This window comes from Leptonychotes weddellii, chromosome 12 (genome assembly GCF_054177405.1).
Source record: "Leptonychotes weddellii isolate Sample4059 chromosome 12, ASM5417740v2, whole genome shotgun sequence".
In the NCBI taxonomy this organism is placed as follows: Eukaryota; Metazoa; Chordata; class Mammalia; order Carnivora; family Phocidae; genus Leptonychotes; species Leptonychotes weddellii.
In genome coordinates this window covers 11,119,126-11,142,439 of record NC_138380.1, presented here as the reverse complement: position 1 = coordinate 11,142,439, position 23,314 = coordinate 11,119,126, and the positions used below count along the sequence as shown (strand labels likewise).

At 41.5% G+C, this 23,314-nt stretch overlaps 3 protein-coding genes across 14 annotated transcripts in view; all 3 read left to right on the top strand.

The window, feature by feature from the left end:
* SSBP1 (single stranded DNA binding protein 1) overlaps nucleotides 1-2,328 on the top strand; it is a 13,319-nt gene extending 10,991 nt beyond the window's left edge. For 10 of the 12 annotated variants that reach the window (XM_031021138.2, XM_081799973.1, XM_031021137.2 and 7 more), the window contains one exon: nucleotides 2,177-2,328. In XM_031021138.2, coding sequence (XP_030876998.1) covers nucleotides 2,177-2,241 — 65 coding nt within the window. In that variant the 3' untranslated portion in view covers nucleotides 2,242-2,328. The other 2 variants (XM_031021143.2, XM_031021144.2) reach the window with 2 other exon arrangements.
* A 7,192-nt stretch (nucleotides 2,329-9,520) lies between these two features.
* On the top strand, nucleotides 9,521-12,852 carry TAS2R3 (taste 2 receptor member 3). The gene is given in 2 exon segments (XM_081799672.1): nucleotides 9,521-12,277; nucleotides 12,279-12,852. Coding segments are annotated over 2 exon segments (954 nt in total). The 5' UTR covers nucleotides 9,521-11,461; the 3' UTR covers nucleotides 12,417-12,852.
* Nucleotides 12,853-17,797: 4,945 nt separating this feature from the next.
* On the top strand, nucleotides 17,798-19,767 carry TAS2R4 (taste 2 receptor member 4; the record flags this gene model as incomplete). Its single annotated transcript, XM_081800900.1, is given in 3 exon segments — nucleotides 17,798-18,106; nucleotides 18,109-18,544; nucleotides 18,547-19,767. Coding segments are annotated over 3 exon segments (921 nt in total), but the record flags the coding sequence as incomplete, so codon positions are not given.
* Nucleotides 19,768-23,314: the final 3,547 nt, after the last annotated feature.

The following is a 23,314-nucleotide window of genomic DNA, read 5'->3' as shown; positions in this document are numbered from 1 at the left end:
TTTCTTAACTTTCCCTGCTGTGGGTTTTTTTTGTCGTTTTGTTTTTCTGTGAATAAAACAGGGAAAATAGTAGTCCTACATTATAGGCCTGCTGTGGGGAATAAATAATGCATATAATTTACTTAGCACATATTAACTGAATCAAGTGCTCATACACACTGGCCGTTATTACTCCTGTAGTTATTTTAAACAAGGCATATCTCTTTTGGTCCCCATGCCCATCTCCCCAAGTCTCATAGGATACTTACTAACTTTAGATTAGGTTGTTGTACTTGGCCTTTGTTGTTGTTGTTAGTGTCCATGGGTTACTGAGAACATAGTCCACGTTGTGTTTTTTTGTTTGCTTTTTTTTTGCTTTTAATCTTCCATGGCTATTTAAGGTTAATCTGGGCATCTTTTTAAACTCAAAAGTCAGTTGGGCACCTACTTTGTACCATGCGTGCATGCAGGCCTAAAATAGGGATAAACAGAACAGCGCTCCTGCATTGAAGGAGCTCACAATCTAGGATGATGGGGGCTGGGTGGGGAGGACAGAAGCAGGAGCCCATGTACAAAGTGTGCTACTGTGTGAGGAGCACTCTAGTAATGGTAGAAATAAAGTCCTGTGGGCACAGATGAGAATAGTTAGGTTAGTTTTCAGCAGGGGCAACAGCATGAACGAAGGTCCAGAAACATGAAAGTATATGGATCAGTGAAAGATAAAACATGAAAAAAGGGGTTGGGGCTGGATCATAAAAGGCCTTGAAAGCTTACAGAGGACTTCGACAGTGGGGAGCCACATGTTTTAAAATGGATGTATCAGAACTGTGCTTTAGAAAGAATGGAAAGACCTGTGAAGGGCTAGAAGGGGGGAAGCCTGCAGGCAGTTAGGAAGCAGCTGAAGGAGCCTAGAAAGGTTAGCAGAGTGGGGATTGTAGGTAACACGAGAGAATGTGGTCTTCCTGTTTTGTTCACTGTGCAACAGTTATGTGCCAGATCCCGTTATGGGCTCCGGGTAAGGGATACAGAGTAGAAGAAGAACACGTAACTCCTGCCCAGGGTGCGCTGGGGACCGAGTAGGTGCTGGTGGTAAGAGAAAAGGCCATTACGAGAGAATTCTGAAGCTGCTTGGGCAGCTGTGTGGATATTTTGTTTCTGAGACTAAGGAACGTGAATGTGGGAGCCGATTTGAGAAGAGGATAGATCAGGAGTAATTTTGAACATAGTTTAATCATAGATTTTCTAGCTTATATTTGATATTAATGAGTGGAGCTCAGAAGAGAAGTCAAGATAAGAGTGACTTTTTTTTTTTCTTATGCCAAACACTTTGGAAGCACATTTTGTGAGAGAACATAACAAATGTTGTCAGGATTCCGGCTTTCTGTTGTGGAAAACCATATTACGGGAAAGATTTCCAGTTGCTTACCTGTTTTACAAGGTAGCAGGGATTTGTATTAATCAGGTGTGGCAAGATGATAGACATGAAGACAACTGTCTTGAAAGAAGAATTTATTATTATAGTTTTCAAGAGGAGTTCTCATGCCACCACATGGAGGAGCACCAGGGTAGGCCAGAAGGCAGAAGGAATGAGGGGAAAATGTTCAACAGAGCTTTTATTGTGGTTTTTGTGGGACAGAATAATTTTTACCAGGCTTTGGGCAATAGGGGTGGTCCCTAGTTGTCAGGTACCTGGGGATTTTGGGCAGAGGAATAGTGTTCTGGACTGCAGGAGCCTGATAAAAGGAGGCTAATGGTGGGTGTGGAATCAGGATTGGTTGGTTTGTGTATTAAAGACATGTTCATGGGCAAGTATTTACTATTTCTAGGAATTAGGTAATGTTGGGAAGGGGTTTAGTTCTTCCCAGGGTCTGCCAGGCCCCAAGATGTCAAGCATCAAAAAATACGGAAACATGATTAATTCACTACCCAATATCCATTTTCCTTTCCACTGAACCCATTAATTTACAGAGTCCATATTTAATTAGGGGTGACAGTGTGCACAGCTGAAATACTGCATTTCTATTCTCCTTTGCAGTTAACATTGGCTAAGGGGGTGTAAGCAGAAGTCATTTGGTGGTGCTTCCAGGAAAGCTCCTTAAATGATTAACTCTGTTGGGAGGCTCATCCTTTGTGCTTCTCCAGACCCTCACCTGGCTTTTTCTTGTCTGAAATGTGGACATGATGGCTGAATCTCCAGCAGCCATCTTGGACCATGAGATGATCTTCAGGATGGAAGACAGAAGAAGCTGGGATCTGCGATGACCATGTGGAACCACCATACCAGTCCTGGACGGTGTATCTCTGGATTTCTTTGGGAGACACAAATAAATCTCTACCTTGTTTAAACCACTTATTTGTGCTTTGCAGTTAAACCTCATTCTTACTAATTCACACATTCTTTATCTCCATATACACAGTGAATTCATTACTCTAATTCTTTCTCTTCTAAGACCTTCCACTGCTAGCAGAAGTAAAATCTTACCTCTATTGTCACAGTCCTTCAGAATTGTAACCTATGTCTCATTCTAAATTTGGGGAGGGACTGGGACATACAATGTGCATAAAACCTTAGCAGTTAGCCTTAAAAAGAGTAAATATAAGTATATAAATAATAGTTTTTCATTAAATAAATATTACTTAATTTTCCTTGAAGCCTCTAATGAGGACCCTTAATTAGCAGTCCCTTGTTAAATAAAGTAGTGCTTAAGAACAGAAGTAGCACCCTTATGCTTCTCCTGGTAGTATAGCGCACTACATAATCTGGAGTGAGGAGGTGTCCCACTGCAAAATAACCAGATGCTAAGTATGACATAGTTTTTATCATATCCTTGGGTATCTTAGTTTGGGCTTAACAAAATACCAGAGACTGGGTGATTTAAACAGCAGACATTTTGTTGCAATTCTGGAGGCTAGAAGTCCAAGATCAGGGTGCCAGCATGGTTGGTCTCTTGTGAGGTCTGTGTTCCTGGCTTGTAAGCGGCCACCATCTCGCTGTGTGTTCACATGACCTATTTTTGCTGGCAGAGAGCGAGTGAGCTCTTGGTGTCTCTTATAAGGACTCTAATCCTGTTGTGTCAGGGCCCCACCCTTATGACCTCATTTCACTTAATTGTCCTAAAGGTCCTATCTCAAAATACAGTCACATTGGGGATTTAGGGTTTCTATATGTGAATTTTGAGTGGACACAGTTCAATCTGTAGCATTGGGCTTGTAGGAAGAAAGGGACTTCCCCAAGTGATAAGTTCTAAACTAAGCTGAAACCAGAGCAGTAAGTAGGAAACACACTGAAGAAAGGGAGTTCCCTGATGACATGCTAATCTTGACATTGTGGTTTGCACATAAAAACAAAGGGTATGTGTCAAAGGATGTGGCTCAAACAGTCTTGGAATTAGAAGAGCATTTCTCTTCAACAGGAAAGGATGTCTTATCACTACTTCTCTTTGACAACTTACTTGCACTGAGGCTTTAGCAAGCATAGTTGGGAAGGAAAGAAAAAGAATTATTAAGATGGAAAGGAAGAAAGTTACACATGCTGTGATTACATAGAAACCAGAAAAGAATCTGTAGATGAATAATTAAAAGTTGCTGGAAATAAGGTCAGTATACAAAAGTCAATTGCAAACAACAGCAAAGATGCCGTATACAAGAGTGTCAGAAAATGAAAGGAGTCTTCCAAATGCGTGGTCTCTATGGAGAACATAAAACCTTATTGAAATACATTAAAAGACTGAATGTATTGGTAAACCATCTCCCCAAATTGGTATTACAGATCAAATAAAAATTCCCAGAAGTTTTTTTGGGCAACTGGACAAGTTGATTCTAAAAATGCGTTGGTAAGCAAAGGTCTAAGATCAGACGACAACTCCTAAAGAGGAGATGGGGGACTGACTTTGCCAGTTGGCAAGACTTTTTATTAAAGCTATAGTGATAACAGAACTGTACTATGGATGCAGGAATAAACAGAACAATGGTATAGAATAGAGAACCCAGAAGCAAACCATGTATAGGTGGATATGATAAACGATGAAAGTGGCATAGATCAGTGGGTATAGATTTTTTCAATGAAGTATGCTAGGGAGATTTGTTATTCATACAGAAAAAAAATGAAATCAGATCTCTACCTTACAACTTATGCCAAGATCAGTTCTTGGTTATTTAAAGACTTGTGAAAGGCAAAACGTTAAAAATTTTGGAAGAAAATATGAGTGTCTGTATGATCTGGTGGCATGGAAGTTTCTTTTTAAAACAAATGTAAAGATAGAAAGGAGGGATACATTTAACTGTTAAAAATAACCTTTGTTTATTGAAAGTCACCATAAAGAAAGCAAAATGACAAGTCACAAACTGGGAGAGAAGATATTTGCAATAGTATAACTGAAATACAGTCTAGAATATATAAAGGATTACAAAGCAATAAAAATACAATCTAGAATATCTGAAGGCCTACAAAGCAAAAAGGAAACAACAGCTTAGTAGAAAAATGGGCAAAGACATAGAGGCTGTGAAATACAAATAATCCATTGATCTATGAAAAAGTGGTTTACTTCATTAATAATAAGGAAATGCAAACCAGAAACTGCAATGAGATTTCATTTTAAGCCCTCCACACTAGCAAATTTCAACACATTTGATAGAACAAAGTGTGAAGGAGGATGTTGTATACCAGTGGAAACTTACGCACTGGTGGGGAGAGTGTAAATTGGCACCTCCTTTTGAGAAAATGTTTTGGCATTAACCAGTGATGTTGAAATTTCATCTAGTTATTCCATCTTTAAGGTACAGCCAATAGGAAGCTCTTGCCCATATGGCCTAAGAAACAGGTCCAAGAGTGTTCTTAGCAATGATGTAATAATAGTACAACTAAGAACCCAAAGGAAACTACCCAAAGGTTCATCAACAGAGAATGGGTAAATAAATGTTCACACCGTGGCATACAGATGTGTAAATGGATTACAACTATTCCAGAAACAATAATTCTTAGAAACATAATATTGAGTCAGTATCAGTTAAAAAATGAATCTGAAACTTGAGCTAAAAACAAAAATCAAGCTTCCTTTAGAAAATTTGTTTATTCGGGGCATCTGGGTAGCTCAGTCCACTAAGTGTCTCTTGATTTTGGCTCAGGTCTTGATCTCTGGGTTGTGAGATGGAGCCCCACCTTGTCTTGGGCTCCACACTCAGCTGGGAGTCTGCTTGAGATTCTCTCTCCCTCTGCCCTCCCCCCCCCATGTGCGTATTCTCTCAAATCTTTTTTAAAAAAGGAAATTTGTTTATTCAGTATGTATTTATTGAGGTTCTGTTACGTGCTAAGGTCTGAGCCTAGGGCCTGAGTGTTTAGTGAGTAAAACACCGAAAAGGGGCATTATTAATAATTACTTGGCATGACAGGCTGAGCAGGGAGACTGATGTGGGGCTTGATCCCAGGACCCTGGGATCATGACCTGAGCCGAAGGCAGACGCTTAACTGACTGAGCCACCCAGGTGCCCCTGATCATTCTTTTAGTAGGAAATTTATATTGCAATGAGAAAAGTTGTCTGAAAATAACCCCAGTTCAAACTAGGTTGTCCGGAGAATAAACTAGCTGGGAAAAGAGGGTTTCTTTCACTTCTCCCACCAGTAAGTGCTTACATAAGCTCAGTTACCACAGAACTGTTGACTCTAATACCAGTGTGAACTATATAACATCCTGTGGGTTCCAAGGTCCCCAGGTATTGGTCATCTGGTCTTCTCAGGTAACTCCTATAATAATTCAGATTTTCTGGCACCTAAGACTGTTTTAGTACTGACGAAGTTGCTTTCACAAGTGAGAGCACTAGGGAGGGTGAGGCACTTCCATTGGCATACAGAAGTGCACTGCTCACCGAACAGTGCTCTGGTTAACCTGTGTGTGGATGAAGGAGGATGAAGGGGAGCCATGCTTTTATTTCTGTTGTTGATATGAGTTTTCTCTTACTCCAATAAAGCCTGTTCTTAACTCAGATCATGTGATATAAAATTTATCTTGAATCCTGGTGCATGCAAGAGGACATGCAGAAGAGATTCTTAGTATATAGTATAAGGAGTTTACATTTTGTAGTTGCACTGCAAGGCCATTGAAGTGTTTTAAGTACTGGAGTGATATGATCTAATATACATTTTAAGGTCATTCTTGTGGCTATATGGAGAATCTGTTACAGAAAAAAAAAGATTAGAAGTAGAGAATGAGTTAGGGGGCCACTGAGTAGTTCAGATGAGAGATCATGGTAACTTGGACCAGGATGAAGGCAGTGAAAATGGAAAGTTCAGGATATGTTTTGTGATTAAAATGGAGAAGTCATTGATAAGTTGATGTGGGGTTATAGGAAAGAATCAAGTTAATTCTTAGGTGGTGCTTGATTTGAGCAACTGGATGGATGATGTTGCCATTTGCTGAAATAGGGAAGATTGGGGGTAAGAGAGAGTTCTTTTAAAATGAGAATAAATTGAGAGTTTTATTTTGGACATGTTAAATTTGGGATGTCCGTGATAGAGCCAAGTAAAGAAGTTAGGTAGGTAGGTGGATATGGGAGTATAGAGCTCAGAAGAGTGGTATGGCATGAAGGTGTGCATTTTGGACTTACCAACATAGGATGATTTAAAATAATGAAAATAATATGTATTAAAAACTTACTGAGGGCACCTGGGTGGCTCAGTCATTAAGCGTCTGCCTTCGGCTCGGGTCATGATCCCAGGGTCCTGGGATCGAGCCCCACATCGGGCTCCCTGCTCAGCTGGGAGTCTGCTTCTCCCTCTCCCTCTCCCCCTGCTTGTGTTCCCTCTTTCGCTGTGTCTCTCTCTGTCAAATAAATAAATAAAAATTAAAAAAAAAACTTACTGGCAGGAGTTGCAATATGAAAATGGCATTATAAGTTAAATGAGTTTCTTTTTCCTCTTGAAAATAACCCCAGAACCCCAAGGAGAATGCGAAGCAGAGATGTGTCTTATATCTTTTTTGAAATTAGGAAACAACTGAAACTTCAAACCAAAAGTAGGTGGAAGGACTGTGTGTCGTTCAGAGTCCAGTCAGGAAAGCGGGATCCAGAATAGCTATTTCAGACAGAGGGAATTTAATGGAAGGGATTGTTTACAAAAGTGTGGGAAGAGAGAGAAGGGTACTGCCAGAGCAAAAAAGGAATGGGTTATACCCAGAGAACAGAAGCTGATAACATCCCTGGGCTGGAGCCTCTGAGTGTGCACCTGTTGCTGGATTACTAGGGAAGTGATTTCAGGTGTTTCTGGTGTGCTAAAGAGGCTCTACCTGGCCAGGGTGGAAACACGGTATAGATGGTTTTATCCAGGTTCCCGGAGTCTGCAATCATCAATCTTTCCCTAGTCAAAGGAACTGCCACCAAGTGACACCCTGTTGGAGTGAGAAGCAGGATTTTTCTTTCTCCTTCCTGCTCATCTGCCAGTTTTCATATTGGCAGCTACCAACAGCAAAGCATCTGGAGAGGGTGTCTGGGAAATGGTTTATAGAATTCCAGGCCCCACAGTATAGAGCAGAGTATAGGCGGGGGTTATGGGTTTGAGGGAGAAAATAATAACTAGAATAGGCTATTGAGAGCCATGGTGATCAAATTGAGGTTGGCGGTGGATTTGGGATTTGATTTTACCCTGTTGACAAGCTAGTGAGTTAGCCTGTTACTGTTTCGTGGAAGCTGGCAGAAGACATGAAACCTCTGGATCAGAGAAAAGTGATCATATTCTTGGCCGCACAGCAAGCAGCATGAACACCAGCATGTTTGCATCAGTTCCCTTTGTCCCGAGAGTCCCTAGGGGCAATGCACAGGGCCCAGATGGATTTCATCATGGAGAGATACACTGAGCTTGGAGAACATGCAGCTTTTATAGCTAGCAGTAAACAAGCCTGCTTTTTGTCCTGGAGGGGCACATTACCTCCTCCTTTCTGGTTGCTCGCGTCACGAAATGGCCCCGGTCAAGGGTGGTCAGGGCCTTGGATACTTAGCACACTCAGCAAGGTGTGTGCAGGATAGAGAAATCCTGGAGGAATGTCCCTGTCCCCAGTGTTTGGTAGGAAAAAACTGGATGAACATTTTTGGGTAACATTATGACAGGATAGGGCCTGAAGCTGGTGTGTTAGCATGGTAGCTTGGTATTGAAAGCATCTGGATAATAGACTCTTGTTCTCTTTTTGTAAAACAGTTTTATCAGTTTGGGGGATGGAACTGAAGGTGATAAATGAGGCCTATATTCATTTGGAGTGGGCCATATGCTATGGTGTTCTGTAGTGGGGTTGTATGTGGTGTAAGACTAAGGTTGCTAAGATGCACACATCCAAATTAGCCATAGAGAATGTATACATGCATATATGGCTTGAGGGTGGGCCTTCAGGACTCTGATGAAATGCCTACTTACTCCGACTTACAACTTGCCATTGTGCACTCTCCAGGTGAGGATTTTAAGGGACCCAGAAGCCTGCACTCCACTTATCATTGTAGGTCAATCTCTCTGCTGTATATATCCGGCTATGCTGATTTCCTTCTGTATTCTGCAGATCAGTGAACCTCAGTTGATAGAAAGGGATATTATTTGTGACTTGTCTTGTTGTCAGTCTGAGTGTCCGGCTGATGCTTTTCAACACAGTTATCATGCTAGTATTAGAGCAGGAATGATGCCAAGACCTGGAATGTGATGCCTGTGGAGAAAGTGCCAGAATAATGAAGGGGAGGAAGATGATAGTGCAGTGTCTTGTTGGTCTGCTGGCCTGTGTTTTGAGGTTTATTCTCTCAGCGCACTCTCTTTGGGGTCTCCCAACTGAAAAATCTCAGCGACTGTCAGGAGGTCCCCTCCACATAGCCCTCTGTTTCTCAGAGTGGTATAGTGATGTGGTGCCTCACTGTTCTGAGCCCTGGGGCACTGCGCTAGCTGTTTATGGTTTCCCCATCCTCTGTCCACACTTTTGTAAATAATTCCACTTTAACACCCTTCTGGAATTACCCAGTTTGTGCCAGTTGCTTCCTGTGGACGCCCTGACTGATATACTTCCTTTGTTCTTTTACTCAGAAGAATGGTTGAGAGCAGTAGTCTTTCTAGATGTCTGCAGCCTGGGATGCAAGATCCAAGGATCAGGTACCATGGCTCTGGCATTGATCCCTAACAAACCATGTTTAAAGATGCACATTTTGTAGAGTTGGACTTGAATATATGTGGCTGTTTCAGTGGAGGATGGTGAATGTACATTTTGGAAGCAGCCATTACTAATGCTATGATATTAGTCATAGTATGATAGTTGTAGTGTTTATTAAGAAGGGGGAATGAGGGCACCTGGGTGGCTCAGTTGGTTGGGCGGCTGCCTTCGGCTCAGGTCATGATCCTGGAGTCCCGGGATCGAGTCCCGCATCGGGCTCCCTGCTTGGCAGGGAGTCTGCTTCTTCCTCTGACCCTACCCCTCTCATGTGCTCTCTCTCTCATTCTCTCTGTCTCAAATAAATAAATAAAATCTTTAAAAAAAAAAAAAGAAGGGGGAATGGTATAACTATGGGCTCATAATTCATATCAGCGTAATAGCAGTGATAATGCTGATATCCAACAATGTCTTTTCTTTTCTTTTTCTTCCAACGATGTCTTTTAAACTCTGAAATTGAACTCTGGTCACCAGCTAATGTGGTATGCATGGAAACACTGTCCTGGGAAAGAATAAAAACTGAGAAAGAAAAATTATTGTTAACCCTAAATTGCTCAGTAATGACTTATAAAAAGGTAAACATTCTAATTTTGGAAGGGGTAAAAATAATAGGACTTGTAAAACTGTATGATCAGAAATAAGTGGTACATGAAATGAATTCTCATATGTTATGTATTCTAACGTTTCTTCTCATTGGATAATTCTATACTTGGGTAGAGGAATCTTTTTAGTGTATTTCTTCTTATGAGGGGATGTAAAAGGTATCATAAGAACAAAAATGTACATCTATAGAACCGAGGCCGTGAGAAAAAAACTGAACAGCGGCGGTGGTAGGTTGTGGGATCAGCCCTACACCTGGGCTAAGGTCCTGTTAAAAGAATGCCAGAGACAGTTGGGAACTGCCTTATTCTAATTCTGTAGCACAGAGTTCAGGAGCATTTGGCCAGGTTGTAAAGTTAGCCCGAGAAAGCTGAGGGTGATTATTAAGGAGGACTGTGTTTATGTCCAAGTATTCTTGGTAGTGCTCTGTAATCATACTGTATACCACATAATGCCAAGACTGATGAGGTTCACCTGGCTTCTTGGCATGTATCCAGCAGAGACTATGTATTGTTTTTGGAGATTTGTCATCCGCTACTGTGTGAGGTCCTTTTGAGGGGACCTGAAAATATATCCCTCCATTATTTGGATAGTGTTGCTAAACTCTCTGCTTTGTATCTTGATGGCATTGATTTCTCTCTCCATCCTTCAGATCAGTGTTTTCAAACAGTATTTATCACAACTCATTCGTAAGTTGTAAAATGAAGTTTGTAATATACAAGCAGCATTGGAAGAAATAGAACAGGATAGAAAATATCAGGCTGCCACACATCTAGAAAAGGGAAATAATTGTTTTGTGAATGCTTTGTGTTCCCAGCATAATATGTATATATAGGTGATATATATAAAACCATATAAAAAGTATTACTGTTGGCCATGGTCAAAATTTGTAAGGCACTGTTTTACATAAATAAGGCTTCTTTGGTTGAAGAGATTGTCTGTGTGTGATTTCTATCAGCCTGAACTACTGTTGACGTATTGATACAGTGGTCATGCACTCTGAAAATCTACAAGAGCTTATAGGCTATAATTCATTATTGTTATCATTTAAATACTCAAATAGTTAAGAATTTCTCATGATATGGCTCACTAGGGTAGAACTTGGAGCCCCCTCATGTAAGGCATACTCTAAGAGGCACACCTTTTAATTCTAACCCAGCACCAGTGGCATTGAACTTTCTCTGTTTCATGCACTTAAACCTCCCTCCAGAGTGACTTTGATAGTGCCTTCTGGTGGAATTCTGATCTCCCCCTTTCTGTGTGTGTCCCTGATTCTCCTCCCAGGAAGAAGACTTCTTACTCTTCAGAGTGATTCTGTATGACTCTTCTGGTCATGCACCTTTCTGTCCTGGGTGGCTCGGAACCCCCCTCCCTTTGGAATTGGGTGCAAATCCTCACCTTCTTTGTGAGTCAGATCTCTTCCTTCTTTGTGTGACATTGAATACTACTCCATTTGCATTTTGGCAAAGAGCTACTGAGTTTAGATCATAAACGGAATGTGACAGTCCATGCCATCTGTGAAGAGGACAGACTAATCGGAAAGATCCAGAGAGGGTTCACTAAACTGTGCTCTACAACAGACTAAATTGGGCAGAGATAAGAGACAGGTACAGCGAAGCAACAGGTAGAAGTGACAGATTCACAGAGAGAAATTTCAAGTCAGCAAGGAGATTGTCCATCAACAGAAAGAACAAGGTCAGGTCTACCTGGTAGCTGATATGTCAGGGCTGGAGAAATGGATGTTCCTGGTTCTGTTTGCCACTGAGTTCATTCTGGGGATGCTGGGGAATTGTTTCATAGTACTGGGCAATGGCAGCAGCTGGTTCAAGAACAAGACGGTCTCTTTGTCTGACTTCATCGTCACTAACCTGGCTCTCTCTAGGATCGTTCTGCTGTGGATTCTCTTGGTTGATGGTGTTTTAATGGTGTTCTCGTCCAAAATACATGATGAAGGGATAGTGATGCAGATTATTGATATTTTCTGGACATCTACAAAGCACCTGAGCATTTGGCTTGCCACCTGTCTCAGTGTCCTCTATTGCCTGAAAATTGCCAGTTTCTCCCATCCTACATGCCTCTGGCTCAAGTGGAGAGTTTCCAGGGTGGTCATACACATGATTTTGGGTGCCCTGTTCTTATCGTGTGTCCGTGCCATATCTCTGATCCAGGAACTTAAGATCTATTCTGTTCTCAGTGGGATCGAAGGCACAGGGAATGTGACCGAGCACTTTAGAAAGAAGAGAAATGAATACAAAGTGATCCATGTTCTTGTGACTCTGTGGAACCTCCCTCCTCTAATTGTGTCTCTGGCCACCTACTTTCTGCTCATCCTTTCTCTGGGGAGACACATGCAGCAGCTGCAGCAAGGTGGCGTCAGCTCCAGAGATCCAAGCACTGAGGCCCACCAGAGAGCCATCAAAATCATCATCTCTTTCTTCTTTCTCTTCCTGCTTTACTTTCTGGCCTTTTTGATTACATCATCCAGTTATTTCATACCAGGATCTGAGATGGTTAATATAATCGGAAAAGTAGTTAGTTACAGTGTTTTATCCTGCTAGCCACTCATTCATTCTCATTCTGGGAAACAACAAGCTGAAGCAGACATTTGTGGAGATGCTGTGGTGTGAGCCTGGCCATCGGAAGCCTGGATTCAAGGGACCTTTTGCCCCATAGAGTGACCGAGGGCACAGGTGGGAGCCTGGGAGTCCTTCGGTCTGGCTCAAGGCTAAGGGCTTTTCCTGACCCTTCCATGGCACCCATTCTGTGACATCAGGAGGAGAGAGACACGACTGCATTGCCTTGGCCCACTGGGGACACGTCTCATGGCTTCTCTTTGTATGGTGGTTTTGGAGAGAGTGAAACAGTCTCTGGAAAATGTCAATATAGTAAGAACACTCTCACTGTATAGACGTGGAGTTGTATTTTAATAGCTATCAATGTAATGAGCTGATTCCTAGCTTTAACTTCAAGTTTGTAGGGACAGTGATGAGCTGATGTAAATAAAACAGTGTAATGGGCCCGAGGGAAAGAGCAAAAGCTTTGCAGTTCCACAGACCTGGGTTTGAATTCTGGTTCTGTCCATTTCCAAGACTTTTGGCCTTTGGTGAGTTACTTTCATTTTCTCTCTGATCCTCTCTTCCCTCATTTTATTTTATTTTTTTAAAGGTTGCATTTTTTTTTTAAGATTTTATTTATTTATTTGACAGAGAAAGACACAGCGAGAGAGGGAACACAAGCAGGGGGAGTGGGAGAGGGAGAAGCAGGCTTCCCGGGGAGCAGGGAGCCCGATGCGGGGCTCTATCCCAGGACCCTGGGACCATGACCTGAGCCGAAGGCAGACGCTTAACATCTGAGCCACCCAGGTGCCCCTCTCTTCCCTCATTTTAAAATGCGGATGGTGACACTGACTTCACAGGGTACTAGGGATTCAGGAGGCAACGTGCCCCAGCATACTCTATAGAGCCCTCGCTCCATGAAGCTGGTATCTGACTATCAGTGAATTGTGTAGCCGGAGCAGTTCACACAGGAGATGAGTTTCCACACATCCACCGTATGAGGACAAAAGCCGGGGAATGAGAATCAAGACCCTTGGCTATTAGGCTCCAGTCCAGTCTGGTGGTGGTCATTTTACTTCAGTAGTCCTGGCATTCCTTTATCGTTTGGCTGAAGTAAATTGCCAAGTAATTTTTTATTTTTTAGATCGGGCAAAAGTCCAAGCAGTTTTTTGTTTTTTAAACTAACCAAGATGCATATGAGCTTTGAAAACTTGAGAGTTTTATGAAAGAATAATATAAGCAGTTTTTATAAGTTCAATATATTTTCTTTTAATACAGTTACACAGGCATTGATTTATATCCTATCACTGAACAGTGTCAGAAGTCAGTGAGAATGTTATTACTTACGATCATGAAGAATTCTCAGACTCATGAATGTATACAGTTAGGTCCTGTGGCAAATCTGAATCCAGCTTTCTGTCCTTAATGGGCTGTCAGGTGTAGAGCGTTGTGGCTGTGAATCTGGGCCTTGAAGGCAGATACCTGGGTTCTAGCCCCGGCCCCTGTGAACTGGGTGACTTTGGGGAAGTTTTTTCTCTTCTCTCTATTTCACCTTCTTCATTTGTAAAGTGGGAATAGTAATAGTATGTTGTTGATAAGGTTGCTGGAAGGAGCGAGTGAGTTACCAGATGAAAAGTGCTTAGAGTCCCAGGTGGAGTAAACAATAACTATTATTGCTATTATTATTATTTTGTGGAATGAGTGATATTTTGACATAGCATTAAGGATCCCCATACTACTTGGCATTTGGTCATATGTAACCAGAAATTAATTTGGGGATTGTTCTGGGATTTATGTATTCATTTCTAAAGTTACAGGAATAAATGTCTTTTGGTCTGCACTGTTTGTTTTCAAATTAATACTTGCTTCTTGAAGCTGTGGCATCAAAGACTAATGTGCTATATGTTGGCTAATTGAACATAATAAAAAAAAGGAAAATTCCTAATTCTGACATAAAATTCTCTTTCAGAAAGGTATCTGTTGAAACTTAAAATAATTGTTTAATATTCATTCATAATTCACTACAATATAGGGATTCTGAAAAGGGTACTTTTGTAATTAGTAAAAATCTGTGCTGCTTTCCAGCACAGGGAAGTGTAACTATGGAAATCCATGCTGTCTTGATTGGCATCTGCTTTGTTAACCCAGATCCCCACTCTTGAATTCATTGTCACCCACTCTTGAGCACTTGCTCCTACTTTCTGTCACTTGGACGACTTCTCTGCTTAGCTCTGACCTCTGGTTCTTTAGTTCTTAATCTGACTTCCTGATTCTGCCTTCTAGTTTAGGTGTGGGGGTTTTTCTCTCTTTTAACTGAATGTAACATTCAATTCTCTCTTTTAATTGAATGTAACATCTTACTGGAGATTTTGGCTTAGCTGCTTTTTGGTTCTTGGTGTCTTTGGCTAACTTCTGAAGACTCCCTCCCTTCTGTTCCCACTGTGGCTCCATTAAATCCTACCCTAACCTAACAGATTCAGATACGGTGCAATGAACAGGCTGAAGTTAGGACTGTTAGTCACTTCACTGGAGTGTGGATGGAAACAGAGAGTGGGAGCGTGTTGTGGTAGTCCAATTGGCTGAGTGCACAGTTCCCTTCGCTGAGAGTAAAGGAAATCAGATTCGTATGTGTGGTATCCCCAGCTGCTCCTGTTTCTTCTTTCAGAGAAGTTTGGAGGTGGCTCCTGGAAAATATCGGACTCTGTTATATGACATCAGTCACATGTGGACTGCCATTAATCAAAGTTAGGGGTGAGAGTGGGGACATGAGTCTGGGTAGTGGGTGAGTTGCTGAGGAAAGGAGTCTCTCATCTGTTGCTAGAGGCACAATGCTGGGAAGTTTTGGCTATTTTGGAGAGGATCTGGTCTTCTAAATAGAGGGGGAATACCTAATCTGCCAACTCTTTTTTTTTTTTTTTTAAAGATTTTATTTATTTATTTGAGAAAGAGAAAAAGAAAGTACGAGCAGGGCGAGGGGCAGAGGGAGAGGGAGAAGCAGGCTCCCTGCTGAACAGGGAGCCCTACGACAACATGAGGCTCAATCCTAGGACCCCAGAATCATGACCTGGGCTGAAGACAGAGGCTTAACTGACTGAGCCACCCAGGTACCCCCTGGCAGCTCTTCAATGAGTCCCCAGTACCTGGGGAAGAATTACCTAATACCTCAGGCCCTGTTTTGAGAAACCCTGAGAGGCCATCTTGTTTGTTTTGTTTTAGTTCAGTAAATTAGTTTTAGTTACTAAAATCCCTTAAGACTCTCAAATCTAGTTGTTTCATGAGCAAGGGGCCAGAGCATGGCTTTCCCACACTGTGAGCAGGTTCCTTAGGTCAAAGTATGGGCATGAGAATTGTCCATGCATTTGGAGTGCAATTGCATGCCAGAGCTTATGTTCCCAAGGCCACCTCTCTCAAACATATGTTTTCTTCAGTGCATCGCGGTATATTGCTTTTGGTGTATTAACACGTGAATCAACAGCAACTTAATGACAATAGCTCATGAGACCTTCCAATTTTCCATCAGAGGCCCCTACTTCTCATTTTTAGTGTTCTCTGAACTCGGGCCGAGTTCACAGATCCTGATCCTTAATGAGATTGAGCTGCAGTTTGGGTGTAGAAAGATCATAAATGAAAATAAATAAACAACAAAACTAAAAAAAAACAAAACGCAAAATACATTCCAACATTTCTAAACAGTTTCAGTGTCTACCAATGCCCTTTGCCTTAAATAACGTCCCTGAAATTTACCAAGTTGATGAACAGAGCTGTCTAGATCTTAGAGTTGTGTTTGTGATTTTCTTGCCTTGGGATGGGTGGAAGACAAAGTCTGATATTCTGTTGATATTCTGCAAAAAGTTTTAAGAAAGCAAAAATGACCTCAAAAACTCCCAACAACTGCTGATGACACTGTATGTTATTTTCTGGTGTTTCTACATTTTGCTGGGCTAGAAAAATGTATAGTATAGGGACGAAGAGCATTATTTCTGGAGCCTAACACATTGGATTCAAATCCTGACCTCATCACTTAATAGAGGCATGATCTTTGGCAAGTTACTAAACCTCCTTGGACTTCAGTTCCCTTCACTATAAAATAGGTGATTTTATAAAATACCTCATAGGATTGGTGTGTGGATTAAGTAAGACAATGTATGTAAAGTATTTTAGCAACTAAAGCTTAGTAACTACACAATAAATATCAGCTACTGGCATTTTAGCTTATTGGGGTTGAGCCCGGAGAATGTGCCTCATGGAGTTCTAGTCTTATGACAGTGTTGCTGGTGGTGTAAGAGGACATGATCTAAGCGAAAGCCTGCTCCTTCTGGTCCCCAGGGGATGGTGGGAGGGGGAAGAGGGAGACCGAAAAGGGATTACAGGGAGGGCAGGTGAGAGTCCAGATTTCCCCTCTCTTTGAGGACTGCTTAAAAGCTCCCAGGTTGTGGTCAGTGGGAGCAAAACACAGGCACTGACTCAGCCCTGAATGTAGGCGGGGCAAGCAGCAACCAAGGAACAAGGACCTCTCCCTGGAAGCCTGAAGAGACAAGGACACTGAGGCTGATATTTTTTTCCAAGCAAAGCATATCACAGCAAATGATTATAGCACAAATGTATGTGACTGGTGAGGGAATGCAAAGTAAAGGAATCATCCTGATAGATGGAATTAATTGAGAAAAGGCTTTCTTGAGGAAGTGTGAAGTCCTTGAACTTGGTCTGTTTGCAACTGTGAATCACTGTGTGTGCTCAGGGATGAAAGAGTAACATTGGCAAGGCCAGATGAGAGATGGAGAAAATAGGGCTGCAACATATCAACAGGTTACAGGGGAGAGAGAAGCTGGATTTCAGTAATCTAGGGATGTGTGGATGAGGGTGGGTGGGTAGGAGTGAAGCCTGGGAATTCCCACCATCTTCTGGTGTGAAAAGAAAAGCTTCATTCCCTGTGAAACAGGGACAGAGACATTGCTGGACTGGAGTTCTGTCACTTGGATTTGAAGTCCTATGGAGCATTCTATAACTCTTCCCTCCAGCTGTCCTTCTCTTGGCAGAGGGGACTCCCAGGTTCACTGGGGCCATTTTAATAAGGCATTTCTAAGGAAAACAGGATATGAATGAAGAAATAGTAATGCAATCCTGGGAAGATTCGCATCTCAGGAAAAGCAGCTGGCTTTTAGACCATTAATGGCTCATTTGCCACACTAGAGACAATTAGAAAAGGAATGTCCTTCCTGGCTGGGTCCTGGCACCTACTTGCGCATCTCAGTATTTCTCCTGTTACCAGTGTCCGAACCATGGCTGCAAAGTTCTTAGTGAGGGGGCGCCTGGGTGGCTCAGTTGGTTAAGCGACTGCCTTCGGCTCAGGTCATGATCCTGGAGTCCCTGGATCGAGTCCCGCATCGGGCTCCCTGCTCGGCAGGGAGTCTGCTTCTCCCTTTCCCACTCCCCGTTTGTGTTCCCTCTCTCGCTGTGTCTTTCTCTGTCAAATAAATAAATAAAATCTTAAAAAAAAAAAAAGAAGTTCTTAGTGAGGAAAGATGCTTCAGATATTCTTTTTTCTCTGCCATTATTGTCTCAGCAGTTTTGAATTTTGCAGGACTCATTGTGAATCTGTTTATCGCAGTGGCCAATTATCAGACTTGGCTCAAAAGCCCCAGAATCTCCTCTTCTAATAGGATCCTCTTCAGCTTGGGCATCACCAGGTTTCTTATGCTGGGACTGTTTCTACTCAACATCATCTACTTCTTCATCTCTCCAAATGTGGAAAGGTCAGTGCACTTATCTACTTTTTTCCTGTTGTGTTGGATGTTTTTGGACTCTAAATTAGTCTATGGCTTGTCACCTTGCTCAATGCCTTGTACTGCATCAAGATTATGGACTTCCAACACGCAGTATTTCTCCTGCTGAAATGAAATCTTTCCCCAAAGATCCCCAGGCTGCTGCGAGCCTGTGGGCTGATTTCTGCCTTCACCACTCTCCCGTATGTTGTGCTCAGACAGACATCATGCTTTCCTGAATTTGTGCCTGGGAGAAATGGTACAGGATGTGACATCAATAAGAGCGTCTTGTCTTTGGTGATCTCTTTGGTCTTGTGCTCATTTCTCCAGTTCTTCATTAATGTGACTTCTGCTTCCTTGTTAATACATTCCTTGAGGACACATATACAGAAGATGCAGAAAAATGCCACTATTTTTTGGAATCCCCAGACTGAAGCTCATGTGGGTGCTATGAAGCTCCTGATCTATTTCCTCATCCTGTATATTCCTATTCAGTTGCTACTCTGCTACATTATTTCCCTTTTGTTGGGATGGATTCGGGAGCCAGATCCATCTGCATGGTTATTTCCACCATTTACCCTCCAGGACATTCTGTTCTCATTATTCTCACACATCCTAAACTGAAAACAAAAGCAAAGGAGATTCTTTGTTTCAACAAGTAGTAGAATTTCAATAGTAAATAGTGGCTGGAGTCACCTCATGGTTTGGGAGCAGGGTTTTCTCTGTTAGCAGTTTTCCTCTCGGTCTATGGAATTCATTTTTGTAATTGCTGATCTGACCTCCTCGGCCTTTGAGTGTCTGTATTTCAGCTTATTCTGCAATTAAAAAAATTTAAAATATTAGGCATTTTTTTCCCTAAAGAACTTGTTTAAGACATTACTTATCATGTAGTTTGCATGGGTGTTGCATCCCTGGCTAGTGGAAGTCACCACGTTGTCCCGTGGGCTACTGAAGTATAAGGGGGAGTTCCCCCAAATTAAGCAATACATTATAGTTCACATCATTAGTTAAATTTTTGAGGTGTAGCTGAGGAGCCCTGGGTAAGGGCTTAGCAATGGGTGAATCGTCATCAGCAGGCAGTCGACTGGCTTCAAACAGTAAGAGGATGCAAAGAGCAATGGAAGAAAAGAAAAAGTTTTAGAAAAGGGGAGAAAGAGAAAGAATGAAAGGGAACAGGTATATATTGTGGCAGATGTACAGAAAAAGAACCCTCACCTTGCTGGGTCACAGTCACTGAGCTATTATTATCAAGAAACTCTAGGACTAAATTTCTAGGTTTGTTCTGGAAAGAAGGGAAGGGCCAGGGTTAATGGGTAGAAGGAAGTGATTAGTTTAACAGAAGCCCAATCCAGGAGATTTCCAAGGATCTCAAAATCCAGGGAGCTAGCCTGAGGTCAAAAGCAAGTGTGTGGGGCACCTGGGTAGCTCAGTTGGTTAAGCATCTGCCTTTAGCTCAGGACATGATCTCAGGGTCCTGGGATCGAGTCCCGCATCAGGCTCTGTGTTCAGCAGAGTGCTTCTCCCTCTTCCTTTCCCTCTGTGCATGCTCTCTGTCTTGCTCTCTCTCAAATAAATAAAGTCTTAAAAAAAAAAAAAGGCAAGTGCCAAATAGTGAAATTAACACAATCTGAACACAACCTTACAAAAGATTGTACCCTGTCATGTGATATGGAATTCAGGGGAAAGCCAAGAGTTTACCAGTCCAGTAGCTTGGTAGTGGGAGCATCAGACTTTTGGTGAATATATGTCATCTGCTTATGAATTTATGTACTAAGTTGTATGGGCACTGCACAGTTCTTCAGGGGAACACTTTTTTTTGAGGGAAGGGGAGGTGAGACAGCAGGAACAGAAATCTGAAGATGGAATATTAATCAGTTTTTGAATGGGAATTGGAGATAATAATTTATATTTATACAGTTTTTGTATTTATAAAATACTTATGTAACATCTACACATCTCAAAGTAAATAATCTTATTAAAATAATAATCTCTTTATTAAAATAGAAAAAAATGAGAAATCTCCAAATTTTACAAATTACCTGATTTTTCCCATTCTGGACACCAGAATCTTGACTGCATTCATTATTCAGTAAGGATTACCCAAGTCAATATTTTATGCTTAGGTTTTTATCATGTTAGGATCTTAAGATTATGAGAAAGAAGGATTAGTGAGGACAGTTAAATGTGCACCATGACATAAGAACTCTAAACAAGTAGCAGAAAGCCTCATGGTCCCTCTGGATCTGTTCTCTTTCCTTTCTCTTCCATAGTAATAGAATTTTTAGCTACCTAGAATTTTGGCAGTGAATTACATTTTACAGCTTTCTCTTATAAGTAGGTGTCCCACGTGATCAAGTTCTGCCAATGGAGTATGAGGAGAAGTGATGTGTACAATTTCTAGGTAGTGCCCCTAGAACAGGTGTGCCCTCCCTTCCCCTTTTCCCTCTTCTTCTTCCTGTGCTCTGGAATGCCGGGTGTGATGAATGATTGGCCATCTTGGACCAGCAGATGAAGTGCCTGCCTGGGGATAGTGGAGAAATCATCCATCCTAGTTGGCTTCACAGTTCCTGACACCGTGGAGCTGCCACACCAGCTCTGAACTGTTTACACCTTAACTGCAGGACTGTTCATGGGAAATAAACATCTCCATTCTTTCAGACACTGTAGTTTTGTGTCTCTATTGCCTTACGCAACAAACTTACGCTATACCATATTCCTTTGTTTGGGCACTTGCCCATAGTCCTCTTTGGGCAGAGTTTTTAGCAATGTTGTGGGTTTGGAGTTTTGCTGCTTCCAATATGCTCTGCCACTAAATACTTATTAACCAAGAATTTAAACTTTTAGAGTTTATTTCTTCAAGATATGATTACTTATAGGCTCTCTAATAAGCAATATCCTGCACCTCCCTATATTCTCTGCCTATCCAGGAAAGGGAGGGATGTTTAAAACTCTTTGTTAAGAAGAGGAACTCTCTGAAATGAAGGGTGGGTGCCAGGGCAGTGTCTGTGTATGAAACACACAGTGTGGTAGCTATAGCTCGAGCACATTGCCATTTAACTTTATTTTTTAATTTTTAAAAATTTTTAAAAATTTTATTTTATTTTATTTTATTATGTTAGTTACCATCCATTACATCGTTAGTTTTTGATGTAGTGATCCATGATTCATTGTTTGCGTATAGCATCCAGTGCTCCATGCAATATGTGCCCTCCTTAATACCCATCACCGGGCTAACCAATCCCCCCTCCCCCTCCCCTCTAAAACTGTCAGTTTGTTTCTCGGAGTCCATAGTCTCTCCTGGTTCCTCTCCCCCTCCGATTCCCCCCCTTCATTTTTCCCTTCCTGCTAAAGCCCAATATTGTCTGAGCTACATTTTCACATGCAGTTTTATTGGTTCCTCACAACTTCATAGAAAATGTTGTTGGTATTACCCATCATACAGATGAAAAAATTGAGGTACAAACAGGTATAAATGACTCATAAACTAGGAAAAGGTGGATCCAAGGCTCTAATTTGTCTTCTGATTCTAAAATCCAGTTTTTTTTTTTTTTAACTGTATCATAAGGTGGGTGGAAAGACTGGGACAGTGTAGGATCATGCCCAATTATAAAGCTTTATCTTCTAAGACAAGAAGAAAATATTCAAGGGGCACCTGGGAGGCTCAGTCAGTTAAGCGTCTGCCTTTGGCTCAGGTCATGACCTCTGGGTCCTGGGATCAAGCCCTGCATTGGCTCCGTGCTCAGCAGGAAGTCTGCTTCTCCTTCTCCCTCACACACTCCTGTGCTCATGCTCTCTCTCTCTCAAATAAATAAATAAAATCTTTTAAAAAAAAGAAGAAAATATTCAAAAGGGTGGCCGAAGCACTGTATGTCCGGCCTGAAAAACCCACCCCAGGCTGCTAATATATACATATATAGACACACACACACGTGTGTGTGTGTGTACATGCGCCTATGTATATGTATATATAATTAATATTTTATAATATAATAATATTAATGTTGTATAATATAATAGTATTTAATGGGTGGAGGTATAAAAATCTTATAGGTGCTTAGTTTCCTTAGGTGAAATAAATGTCATTATATCATGTAGATAGATAGTGGGCTTTTGGGTGCCTGGGTGGCTCAGTTGGTTAAGCGACTGCCTTCGGCTCAGGTCATGATCCTGGAGTCCCGGGATGGAGTCCCACATCAGGCTCCCTGCTCAGCAAGGAGTCTGCTTCTCCCTCTGACCCTCCCCCCTCTCATGTGCTCTTTCTCTCTCTCATTCAGTCTCTCAAATGAATGAATAAAATCTTTAAAAAAAAAAAAAAAAAAGAAGATAGTGGGCTTTTAACCCTGAAATTTAGGTGAGATGTGTGTGTATATATGTGTGTGTGTGTGTGTGTGTGTATCAATTTTAAATTTTTATTATTTTATGTTTTCATCATGGTAAGTGTTCTCTTTAATCGCCATCACCTATTTCACCCATCCCCCCCACCCACTTCCCCCCTGGTAACCATCAGTTTGTTCTCTATAGTTAAGAGTCTATTGGTTTGTCTTGGTTTGTCTCTCTCTCTCTTTTTCCCTTTGCTCATCTGTTTTGTTTCTTAAATTCCACATATGAATGAAATCGTATGGTATTTGTCTTTCTCTGATTTATTTCACTTAGCATTATACTCTGTAGATCCGGCTATGTTGTTGCAAATGGCAAGATTTCATTTTTTATGGCTGAATAATATTCCATTGTATATATATACTACATCTTCTTTATCCATTCATATATTGATGGACACTCGGGCTGCTTCCGCAGTTTGGCTCTTGTAAATAATGCTGCAATAAACATGGGGGTGCATGTGTACCCTTGAATTAGTGTTTTTGTATTTTGGGGGGGTTAATACCTAGTAGTGGAATTACTGGGTCATATGGTAATTCAATCTTTAGTTTTTTGAGGAACCTCCATCCTGTTTTCCATAGTGGCTGCACCAGTTTGCATTCCCACCAACAGTGCATGAGGGTTCCTTTTTCTCTACATCCTTGCCAACACTTTTTGTTTCTTGTGTTTTTGATTTTAGCCATTCTGTCAGGTGTGAGGTGATATCTCATGGTAATTTTGATTTGCATATCCCTGATGATGAGTGATGTTGAGCATCTTTTCATGTATCTGTTGGCCATCTGGATGTCTTCGGAGAAATGTCTGTTCGTGTCTTCTGCCCATTTTTTAATTGGATTATTTGTTTTTTGGGTGTTGAGTTTTTTTTTAAGTTTTTTTT